Genomic DNA, 12,541 nt, shown 5'->3' on the forward strand with positions numbered 1-12,541 from the left:
TGCGCTGCAGAGAATTTATGATGATTAAAGGAAAATTAACATGAAGTGTCTGTACTTTGTTTAAGCTATAGATCTTGAATGCATTTCAAGTGCCCGCTAGAATTATATTGCTACAATTAATTAAATGAATAAAGATCTGTTCTTGGCTGGAGAGGAGGCTTTATTTAATATCAGCTGGCAGGTTGGCAAACATTGTCGTGCAACTAAGAAGTTCCGGGACTTAAAGAAGCATAATCGGCTGGCAGGAAGTTGGTGAGAGCCTTTGTGCCCTGAGGGATTGTTTGAGATCCCTCTCTCGCTCTCTCTCTCTTTCTTTCTCACCTGCCATTCTCACTCCCAACTTTAGTGGCAAGCGGAACATTTTTATGTTCTCAAGTTGGAGGGTGGATCGACATGCAAAACTGAGAGAGACGGTGAGGAAGGTACAGCTTTTGTGTGTGTGTGGGGGGGGGGGGTGTTTTTTTGCAACATTCAACAAGAACGAATGTCGAGACCGTGTGTCTTTGGTAGTTTCTGCAGCCTTCTGTAAAGGTAAGTTTACCTTTTTCTTTAACCATTGGTGGGGAGTTTCTAGCCTGAAATCAATCTGTAGCTTCTTTAGCCCCCTGTAAAAGGGAGTTTACCTGTTTATCTACCCGCCCCCCCCCACCCCCCCCATCAATGGGGAGTTTCTTACCTGCAGACAACCTGGAGCTCCTTAAGCCCCCTGTAAAAGAGAGTTTATCTTTTTATCCCCACCCCCGTCCCGGGTTGATAGGGAATTTGTAGCCTGCAGACAAAAACTTCTTGTCAGCGCGTTGACAGGAGAGCGCGAAAGTGGGAGGAAAAAGCATTCCGCTCGCAAGGAACAACACGAAAGGAGAGTGCCAAAAAATTGGCGGGGGGGCGGGGGGCGCATCTCACCTCAAACCCTCCCAGCCCCAGCGTAAACAATCGCTTACAACAAGAACTTTCACATGTCGCTGATACATTTTGTCACAGCGACTGTAGATTTAAGTAACACTCGTGAAAGAACTCCTCACACGCCGACCCTCCCATTGTGCTCCCGTCAGCTTCTTTCGTCTCTGATTCCCCCCTTATCTTTGTGACTTATATAAAAAAAATCCCTTGCTTTTTTCATTCCTTCCTTTCCCTCCCCGGCCCCCACCAGATAAAACGGCATTGTTCGCGAGAGCGACAGCGCACCTTTCTTAATTCACAATAGGGCCATTGTTGTTTGCTGGTTTCTGTTCACCAGTCGATAATATTTTCCACAGTCCTGTATCTAGAGTCTTGAGAATGTTGTACGCAAGTAATCACTTGCTGAACAGTGGGTGCTGTCAAGGTTTCAGTTTACATTACAAAGGAGAGGGTGGGGGGTGGTCTCTTAACTCCACAATAATCTGCAGGAATGTTGGATAGCTAAAGCTTCAGCCTTGAAGCAATAGATTTGAGCACCGTGGTTTTAAATCTTTGCTCAGTGTTACATCAATCCTTACATATTGATTTATTTATAAGTGACTCATAACCAGTGATTTCCCCCAATCTAATCTCAAATTATTTTAATTTTTGATCGGATTTGACTTATTAATGTCTTACTATAGACATTTCTTGCATGCTATACAGAAAAAGCATACCTGTTCCGGTACACTGAGGGAGAATTTAGCGTGGCTTTTTTGGATTGTGGGAGGAAACCAGAGCACCCGGAGGAAACCCACGCCAACACGTGCAAACTCCACACAGTCACCCAAGGCAGGGATTGAAACCCAGGTCCCTAGCATGTGAGGCAGCAGCGCTAACCACTGTGCCACCATGCTGCTCTAAGAAATTTCCTGACTAATTTCTATAACAAGATAGTATAGAATTCGATTAGCAGGAGAAACGGTCCAAGCCTTAGACTTGGTCAGAGTTGAGGCTGCCTGAAAACCCATGTGCAAATGACCAGCGATACAGGAAACGCTCAGCTTTGTACCTTTTTTATTCTCTTCCATTGGTAGAGCTGGAATTCCTGACAAGATGACATCATCCAATGACTATGGCGCCTCTTCATGGGAACTGAACGTTCGGGTAGATCAGCTGAATGAAGATACACCGTTGGAGTTTAACTTGAGAGTTACTGGGGACTGCCATGTTGGAGGAGTCATGCTCAAATTAGTGGAACAAATTCGTAAGTGAAAATCTCTTATTTCCGAGTCATGCTTGACAAGTCAATTTTCAGCAAACTTAATCCTTAAAAATCCATTAGAGGACACTATTTTAGCATAAAATTTGATTTGATGTCGGATTTAAGAACATAAGAAACAGGAGCAGATTTGTTATTGTCACTTGTACTGGAATCAGAGAATCGTACAGTGCAGAAGGAGGCCACTCAGCCCATCAAGCGCATCAAAAATACAGTGAAAGACTGTATAGGCAAAACATACCATTCATAGAGTACATAGGGGAAAAGGAAAAGAGAGGGAGGAGAATGTAGTGTTGCAGTCATAGCTAGGGTGTGGAGAAAGGTCAACTTAATATATGATAGAGGGCCAAAGAATCTCTACAGTACAGAAGGAGGCCATTCTGCCCATCTAGTCTGCACTGACTCAGCATCTTACCCAGGCCCATCCACTGTCCTATCCCTGTAACCCCATGCATTTAACTTACTAATTCCCAAAAACTAAGGGGCAATTTAGCATAGCCAATCCACCTAACTTGCACGTCTTTGGACTGTGGGTAGAAATCAGAGCACCCGGAGGAAACCCACACAGACATGGGGAGAATATGCAAACTCCACACTGACAGTCTACCAAGGTTGGAATTGAACCCGGGTCCCTGGTGCTGCCAGAATCATAGAATCCTACAGAGCAGAAGGAGGCCAATTGGCCCATCGAGTCTACACCGACCACAGTTCACCCAGGCCCTATCCCCATAACCCCATGCATTGACACTAGCTGGTCCCCCCGACATTAAGGGGCAATTTAGCATGGCCAATGCACCTAACCCACACATCTTTGGACTGCGGGAGGAAACCGGAGCACCCGGAGGAAACCCACACAGACACGGGGAGAACGTGGAAGCTCCACACAGACTGTGACCCGAGGCCAAAATTGAACCTGGGTCACCAATGCTGTGAGACAGCACTGCTAACCACTGTGCCACCATGCTGTCCATGTGAAGGTGGTTAGCACAATGCTTGATCACTTTGGAGCCTGGGTTTTAATGAGATTTGCAGATGTACGGACAGATGGAAAAGGCTGACCTTTTCTAAAATCCATCCGTTGTAGGTGCCTTAACTGGCACAAGTTTGGGAAGTCAAAACCCCTGTTCCTTAGGAGGTGCGGCTTGTAACACTAGAGTCCTCCAGAATTTAAAACAAATTGACCCACGGACATACTCTCTCACACCATCTTCCCTCGGGAAAAGGATACAAAAGTCTGAGCTCGCGTACCAACCGACTCAAGAACAGTTTCTTCCCTGCTGCTGTCAGCCTTTTGAATGGACCCCACCTCGCGTTAAGCTGATCTTTCTCTGCACCCTAGCTCTCATAGCACGCTACAGTGCAGATAGAGGCCCTTCGGCCCATCGAGTCCGCACCAAACACAATTCCACCCAGGCCCTACCCCCATATCCCTACCTATTCTACCCACTAATCCCTCTAATCTACACAGCTCAGGGCTCTAAAGGGCCATTTTTTTTAATCATGGCCAATCAACCTAACCCGCACATCTTTGGACTGTGGGAGGAAACCGGAGCACCCGGAGGAAACCCACGCAGACACGAGGAGAATGTGCAAACTCCACACAGACAGTGACCCGAGCCGGGAATCGAATTCAGGACCCTGGAGCTGTGAAGCAGCAGTGCTAACCACTATGCTACTGTGCCACCCTGTACACTACACTACATGATTATACACTATATTCTGCACTCTCTCCTTTCCTTCTCTATATACGGTATTCTTTGTCTGTATAGCGCGTAAGAAACAATACTTTTCACTGTATTCCAATACATGTGACAATAATCAAATCAAAATCAGTGCCCACTATCTCACTCACAGAGGCCCATGAGGATAGATAGCGTGAGAAATGGAAGCTTCAGGTCGATCAGTATTTTCCTGAAACTGCTCTTAAGACATGCATCTGTCATTCCTCAAGGCCTGTCCCACTCCTCTGCCACAACCCTATCTCAGGTTCCTTGGTTTTGTGCACAAGCCTCAGGGTCAAAGTCTACAGGGATAATTTGAGGCTTCAGAGACTGTCAGGAATTTAGCTACGCACACCTGCAATTTTGTGTTCATTTTGATGGAAGGCTGCACAGTGATACAGTGGTTAGCACTGCCGCCTCACAGTTCCAGGGACCCGGGTTCAGTTCCTGGCTCGGGTCACTGCCTGTGTGAAATTTGCACTTTCCCCTCGTGTCTGCGTGGGTTTCCTCCAGGTGCCCTGGTTTCCTCCCACACAGTAAAAAGTCTGACAACACCAGGTTTTAGTCCAACCGATTTATTTGATAGTAAACGCACAAGCTTTCGGTTTAGTCCCTTCGTCAGGTGAATGGAGAGTTCTGGCCTCAGACAGAGCATATAAAGCACAGACAGTTTACAGATTGCTGATTAGAATGCAAATCTTTACACCAAACCTGCTGTTCAAGTCTTGAAGTGGCCAACAATGTGAGTGGAAGGAGCACTGATCACAGGTTAAAGAGATGTGTATTGTCTCCAGACAGTACAGTGAGTGAGGTTTTGCAAACCCAGGCAAGTGTTGGGGGTTACAGATAGTGCGACATGAACCCAAGATCCTTGTTGAGACCGTCCTCATGTGTGTGGAACTTGGCTATCAGTGTCTGCTCAGCGACTCTGCGCTGTCGTGTGTCGTGAAGGCCGCCTTGGAGAATGCTTACCCGAAGGTCAGAAGCTGAATGCCCATGACCACTGAAGTGTTCGCCAATAGGAAGGGAACAGTCTTGCCTGGTGATTGTCGAGCGATGTTCATTCATCCGTTGTCGTAGCGTCTGCATGGTCTCCCCAATGTACCATGCTTCGGGACATCCTTTCTTGCAACGTATCAGGTAGACAATGTTGGCCGAGTTGCAAGAGTATTTACCGTGTACCTGGTGGATGGTATTCTCACGTGTGATGATGGTATCCGTGTCGATGATCCGGCATGTCTTGCAGAGGTTGCTGTGGCAGGGTTGTGTGGTGTTGTGGTCACTGTTCTCCTGAAGACTGGGTAGTTTGCTGCGAACAATTGTCTGTTTGAGGTTGTGTGGTTGTCTGAAGGCAAGAAGTGGGGGTGTGGGGATGGCCCTGGCGAGATGTTCATCTTCATCAATGATATGTTGAAGACTCCGGAGAAGATGTCGTAGCTTCTCCGCTCCAGGGAAGTACTGGACGACGAAGGGTACTCTGTCCACTGTGTCCCGTGTTTGTCTGCTGAGGAGATCGGTGCGGTTTTTCGCTGTGGCGCATCGGAACTGTCTATCTATGAGTCGAGCGCCATATCCTGTTCTTAAGAGGGCATCTTTCAGCGCCTGGAGGTGTCTGTCACGATCCTCCTCATCTGAGCAGATCCTGTGTATACAGAGGGCTTGTCCATAGGGAATGGCTTCTTTAACATGTTTAGGGTGGAAGCTGGAGAAGTGGAGCGTTGTGAGATTGTCTGTGGGCTTGCGGTACAGTGAGGTGCTGACGTGACTGTCCTTAATGGAGATGCATGTGTCCAAGAATGCAACTGATTCTGGGGAATAGTCCATGGTGAGTCTGATGGTGGGGTGGAATTTGTTGATATCATCATATAGTTGTTTCAGTGATTGTTCACCATGAGGCCAAAGGAAGAAAATGTCATCGATGTATCTAGTGTATAGCATTGGTTGAAGATTCTGTGCAGTGAAGAAGTCTTGTTTGAACCTGTGCATGAAGATGTTGGCATATTGAGGTGCAAATTTGGTCCCCATGGCTGTTCCATGTGTCTGGATGAAAAACTGGTTGTTGAAGGTGAAGACATTGTGGTCCAGGATAAAGCGGATGAGTTGTAAAATTGCATCTGGAAACTGGCAATTGTCAGCATTGAGTACTGAGGCAGTTGCAGCAATGCCATCATTGTGGGGGATGTTGGTGTAGATTTGCATTCTAATCAGCAATCTGTAAACTGTCTGTGCTTTATATGCTCTGTCTGAGGCCAGAACTCTCCATTCACCTGACGAAGGGACTAACCCGAAAGCTTGTGCGTTTACTATCAAATAAATTGGTTGGACTAAAACCTGGTGTTGTCAGACTTCTTACTGTGTTTACCCCAGTCCAACGCCGGCATCTCCACATCATTCCTCCCACACTCCAAAGATGTGCAGGTTAGGTTGAATGGCCATGCTAAATTTGCCTTAGTGTCTGGGGTATTAGCATGTGAGATTGCGGGAATAGGGCCTGGGTGGGATTGTGGTTGTGCAGGCTTGATGGGCTGAATGGCTTCCTTCTGCAGTGTAGGGATTCCATGATTCTATGACTTAGATGTGGGCACTAGGGATACAACTTTTCCCTCATATTTGGTTCCATGATCAATATTCACTAATATCCTTTAGGGAAGGAATCATAGAATCATCATAGAATCATAGAACCCTACAGTGCAGAAAGAGGCCCTTCGGCCCATCAAGTCTGCACTGAACACAATCCCACCCAGGCCCTAGCCCCATATATTATATCCACTAATCCCTCTAACCTACGCATCCCTGGACACTAAGGGGCAATTTCTTAGCATGGCCAATCAACCTAACCCGCACATCTTTGGACAGTGGGAGGAAACCGGACCACCCGGAGGAAACCCACGCAGACACGAGGAGAATGTGCAAACTCCAGTCAGACAGCGACCCAAGCCGGGAATCGAACCCAGGACCCTGGAGCTGCGAAGCAGCAGTGTTAACCACTGTGCTACCGTGCCACCCCAATCTGCCATGCTTGACTGGTCTGGCCTGTATGCGACTCCAGAGCCATAGTAATGTGGTTGACTCTCAGCCTTGAAATGGCCATTCCGTTGTATCACCACCACCTTCTCAAGGACAACTAGGGATGGGCAATAAATGCTGGCCAACCAGGAACGCCCATGTCCCACAAATGAATAAATCAAAACAGCCTCCAGATATCTAACCTGTTGTAGCAGCTCTAGGAGAAAGCCATCAGCACCTTCCTAAGGCAACTAGAGATTGGCAATAAATTAGTGGCCGGATTCTCCAACCTCACCCGCAGCTGGGATTCCCCAGCCCCGCTGCTGTGAACAAAGTGCCAAAATTCCCCATTCTTGCAGGCAGTGGAGCAGGCGAGAATTCAGGTCTAGCTCCTTCCTGCATCTCCCAGGTATCATTAACAAATTTAGAAAGGGGATAGTTAAGCATTCCACTTCCACCAACAACATTCCTTATCGTGATGAGCTCAATAGTCAACCCTAAAGATATTGCGAAAGTAGAACTGTAAAAATACACTTATTTGTAACCCCTATCCCCCCCACCTTTTGATGATACAAATCTACATTTTGGGTTTAACACGTATCTAAAGGAGAGTAATAACGTGAAATAGTTTTTACTTTTTCTCGTCCAAAACATGAAGCATGGAGAGTTAAAGATTCGTAGGAAAACCAGAGCCAGCCTCCCATCCATTGACTTTTGTCTACACTTGCTGCTGCCTCCGAAAAGCAGCCAGCGTTATTAAGGATTCCTCATAATTAATGCACCCCAGACATTCCTTCTTCTATCTTCTTCCATCAGAAAAAAGATACAAAAGTCTGAGGTCATGCACCAACCAACTCAAGAACAGCTTCTTCCCTGCTGCCATCAGACTTTTGAATGGACCTACCTCGCACTAAGTTGATCTTTCTCTACACCCTAGCTATGACTGTAATACTACATTTTGCACTCTCTCCTTTCCTTCTCTATGAGCGGTATGCATTATATAGCATGCAAGAAACAATATTTTTCATGGTATGCTAATACATGTGACAATAATAAATCAAATCAAATCAAAAGTCAGGAGAACAGAATGATATTGATGGTGGTGGGCTGAGGGAGATAGGAAATGGCCACGCCAAAAATGGGTTTAAACCCTGAGATACCAATGTAAATCAACTGGTAGGGATGATAGGTTAATTGGGACCTGTTGTAGGATTGTGTTGGACAATAGAATTGAATTGAAAGGAGGGGAGAAGGATGGGAGGCTGACCAAGAGCAGATTGGAATGGTCCAGTCTGCAATTGACAAAGGTATGTAAGCTAAAGCAGGTACAGGGGTACCTGATATGCAGGCAAAAGTAGACAGAGTTGGTGAGAAAGTATATGTGAGATCAGAAATGTGGCTTAGGCCCAAGTAGGACATTGGGCTAGGGAATACTCTGATTCAACCTGTATCAGTGATCGGGGAGGGGAATGGTGAGGATGCGCTTCTTGTGGCAGAGACCAAAAGGATAGTTTTGATTGTCCCAAACAGGAGCTGATTACAGCTTAGCTATAATTGAATATCAGGGTAGCAATTGAGCAACAGAAACAGTAGAAGCATTGAGGTGTGATGAGATAGTGCAGTTGGCACACATTTAGAAGCTTACTCGATGGGCAACCCACCCAGTGATTCATGGAGGTGGCTTGCCGTTGGCTAGTGGCAAGATCTTCTGGTCCTGGCTTTTGACGAGGTTTCCCATTGAATGCGTCCAATGCTGCGGGAAGCCTGCAGAGGAAGTGCACTGTAGGCGGGGCCAGAAGATCCCGCCCAAATGAATGGCCAGAATGTTCCGGCCCAAGTCTATATCTGTAGTAGGTTAAACCCAGGGAGTGTGGGCTGCAAGCAAGAGAGGAATGTGTGGAAAAGGTTAAGGAGACAGCACTGTGGTATCCACATTCACTGCAAGCAGACAGGACAAAATACAAGTAACTACATCTCAGACAGCACTAAAATAGTCACTACTGAGGTGGTATTGCTCCAAGGTTACAATAAGCATATGAGAATTGATATCATTTATCAAGGCTCCAAAAGTCGACAGGAACAATTGTGCCTCTGAAAAACGAATCAAGTGTCCAGGAGATGGGACAAGTAATACCCCATTGAAATCAGTTTGACAAACACAACACTTTGGTATTGTAAACAGGTAGACAGGAGATGTCAAGAAAATGATTAATGATAAAGCACACAAGACAATGGAACCATCTAATGTAATCAAAAACAGAACCATAACCAATTCAAAACAACACTATGGTGACCTGATGTAAAAGTAACATTTTGCAATTTGAAGGAAAGGGTTTAAGAATCTGTAAGAACCAATGGTCAGTAGAGTAGTTGGAAGCAAGTTGTTGTTACAGCCAGTTCTGCTCTCTCTCTCGTGCATGTTGAATAAAGCCATTTTTGTTGAAGTTTTGCACAGTCTCGGAAGACTCAGTTTGTTCTTTCCCTCCAATATCTCTAAGTGGCAGCATGTCAATGAAGAAGAGTCGGGGCAGTGATGGGGGGGATTGGGACACAATAACAGATTCTTGGGATTTTCTTGTTTGAGTGCAACTAGAAATATAAAATGTGGGATACCATGGAGGCAAATCAGTGCTCACTTTGCCTTGTAGAGGCCATTATTCACGTATTAATAACAATAAACTACTAACATGACTTGTAGTTATCCATTCAAAGGATCAATTTGAATATCTTAAGCTTGAGGTGATTTGATTTGATCTGATTTAATTTGCTTTATTATTGTCACATATATTGCGATACAGTGAAAAACATTGTTTCCTGCACACAATACAGACAAAGCATACCATTCACAGAGTACATAGGGGAGAAGGAAAGGAGAGAGTGTAGTGCTAAAGTCAGAGCTAGAGTGTAGAGAAAGATCAACTTAGTGCAAGGTAGGTCCATTCAAAAGTCTGACAGCAGCAGGGAAGAAGCTGTTCTTGAGTCAGTTGCTAATTGTTTTCAGGTTCTTGTATCTTTCTCCTGATGGAAGAAGGTGGAAGAAAATATGTCCAGGGTGCGTTGGATCCTTGATTATACTGGCTGCTTGATTACCCAAGGCAATGGGGAGTGTTGACAGAGTCAATGGATGGGAGGCTGGTTTGCATAATGGACTGGACTAAGTGGACAACCCTTTATATTTTCTTGCATCTTGGGCAAAGCAGAAGCCATACCAAGCTGTGATACATCTGGAAAGAATGCTTTCTGAGGTGCATCTGTAAACTTGCTTAGAGTCATGGTAGACATGTCGAATTTCCTTAGCCTCCTGAGAAAGTGGAGGCATTGATGGGCTTTCTTAACTATAGTGTCAGTGTGGAGGACAGATTGTTGGTGATCTGGACACCTGGGAACTTGAAACTCAATCATTTCCTCTTTGTCCCCAATGTAGACAGGGGCATGTTGTCCACTACACTCCCTGAAATCAGTGACTATCTCTTTCGTTTTACTGACGTTGAGGGAGTGATTATTGTCATCACACAAGTTCACCAGATTCTGTCATCAGGTGACAGGTTATGGTTGGGTTTGGAATCATAGAACTGCAGAAACTTTACGCCGCTAATCCCTCTAATCTATGCATCCCGGGGCAGTAAGGGGCAATTTAGCATGGCCCATTCTCCTAACCCGCATATCCTTGACTGTGAGAAGAAATCGGAGCACCTGGAGGAAACTTAAGCAGACATGGAGAGAATGTGCACACTCCACACCAGGCCCCTGACACTGCAAGGCAGCAGCGCTAACCACTGTGCCATCCTTGCACCATTTGCAAACCTCAACACTGTTACATTCTGTTGGAATTGGCTGTTGCGTATTGAGAATAAATCTGTTCAAACACAAGATCTTATTCATTGCATTGAGTGGCCAAAAGATCAGCAAAACAAATATGGAACGTACTTTATGAAGATTCACACTGTGAAGCCAATGGCATCAGCCATCGCTGTGGGATTACAGTTGAGTCGCTAAGGAAGATTGTTGACCTGAAAGAGGTGTGCATCACAAATAATGATTACTAAACTTTATTTTTAAAGCTTCTTCAGAAATAACATGTAATTCCTTGGAATTGAAGGGTATGGCTGCTTAGTATAACATTGACTTAGAACTATCTCCCGACACAACATCATCTTTTGGCGTCATTCTGTTTACATGAATGCGATTGCTAGTTTTTTTCAGTGATAGAGACAAGTTACCCCACTTAAGGTCCGGTGACTTTTGGACCCCCCTGGTCTCTGCTCCGAAACTCTGACTGCCCTCTTGGTACCACCAACCACCACTCGCTCCCTCCCATTCCCATGGCTAACTAGCCTCCCTGCCCTAGGACTCCTTGAGATTACCTGGGCCCCCAGTGCCCCTGATGTGGTCTCAAGCATCTTCATGCAATTCCCTTCCAGCCCACTACAGCTCTTGTCGCTGGAGGAACTGGAGAGCTGAGGTGGGACCTTCTCCCGAGTGACGCCCCTCACTTAATGCTTATTTGCACGTGAAGTGGGCAGAGGGGGACTGGGAATCAGCACTCCACAGGCTGGTGAGAAGCCAGACCTCAAAATATTCAGGCCAAGGATATGTGGGTGATAGGATTTGAAACTCAGCAGGTCTTGAAGGTTCATTCATATGAATCTTGTGGATTTGCCTTGAGCTTTTGTGAAATATTTAAACCCAGCAGTCATAGAATCCCCACAGTGCAGAGATAAGGAAGTCATCGAGCTTGCCAATAGCACCCAGGCCCTACCCCCATAACCCCATGTATTTGCCCTGCTAATCCCCCGACACTTGTGGCTGAACTTTACTGGCACACCCGCCCAACTCCAGGGATGGGCAAGGATAAGAGAACAGCGCCTTCCATTGGCCTCTGGTGGGATCGTACAACCCTCAGGCGGACATGCCGGTATAATTCTGCCGTAAGGGTCAATTTAGCATGGCCAATCAACCTAACCCACACACATTTGGACTGTGGGCGGGAAACCAGAGCACCTGGAGGAGACCGACGCAGACACGGGGAGAACATGCACACTCCTCACAGACAGTGACCCAAGGCAGGAATAGAACCCTGGTCCCAGGGCACTGTGAGGTAGCTGTGCTAACCACTGTGCCACCAGGCCACCCTTCTATGTTGATTGAGAAAAGTGGTGCCGCAAGCAACCTAGTCCAACAAATTTGCAATGATTTTCTGATGAGTCCTCATGGTCCATGTAGAATATAAGATTATTCAGCAATAAACTTGGGATGAAGATGATCGGCAAAGGGACTAAATTATACAGCATTGAGGAAACTGTGCAATTAGCGAGATACAATTGAAAAGCTAACATTAATATTCAGCATGAAGAGCTGAATAGGCATTTTCAGTGCTGTAATTTCCTTGATTTTATATTGCCATTATAAAGCCACTAAAACCTATTTATTATTGTTAATTTTGAAGGTAATAGACTTGCAAAACAGTATTCTGAAGTCTAGACATAATTTGGATGATATTCAGGAGTTTGTATGGCAGCTAGGTGTGGCATGGTGACACAATGGTTAGCACTGCTGCCTCACAGCGCCAGGGACCCGAGTTCGAATCCCGGTCTTGGTTCACTGTCTGTGTGGAGTCTGTATGTTCTCCTTGTGTCTGCCTGGGTTTCTTTCG

The 12,541-nt window shown here is 45.9% G+C and overlaps 1 protein-coding gene across 3 annotated transcripts in view; it reads left to right on the top strand.

The window, feature by feature from the left end:
- Positions 1 to 266: 266 nt before the first annotated feature.
- The window catches only part of fermt1 (FERM domain containing kindlin 1), a 67,549-nt gene continuing 55,274 nt past the window's right edge, over positions 267 to 12,541 (top strand). The window contains exons 1-2 of one of the 3 annotated variants that reach the window (XM_080199727.1): positions 267 to 531; positions 1,977 to 2,146. In XM_080199727.1, the coding sequence (XP_080055853.1) occupies positions 1,996 to 2,146 (151 nt within the window). In that variant the 5' untranslated portion in view covers positions 267 to 531; positions 1,977 to 1,995. The remainder of the gene's footprint in view (positions 532 to 1,976; positions 2,147 to 12,541) is intronic. The other 2 variants (XM_080199729.1, XM_080199728.1) reach the window with 2 other exon arrangements.

Source organism: Carcharhinus amblyrhynchos, chromosome 12 (genome assembly GCF_965287045.1).
Source record: "Carcharhinus amblyrhynchos chromosome 12, sCarAmb.v2.hapA, whole genome shotgun sequence".
In the NCBI taxonomy this organism is placed as follows: domain Eukaryota; kingdom Metazoa; phylum Chordata; class Chondrichthyes; order Carcharhiniformes; family Carcharhinidae; genus Carcharhinus; species Carcharhinus amblyrhynchos.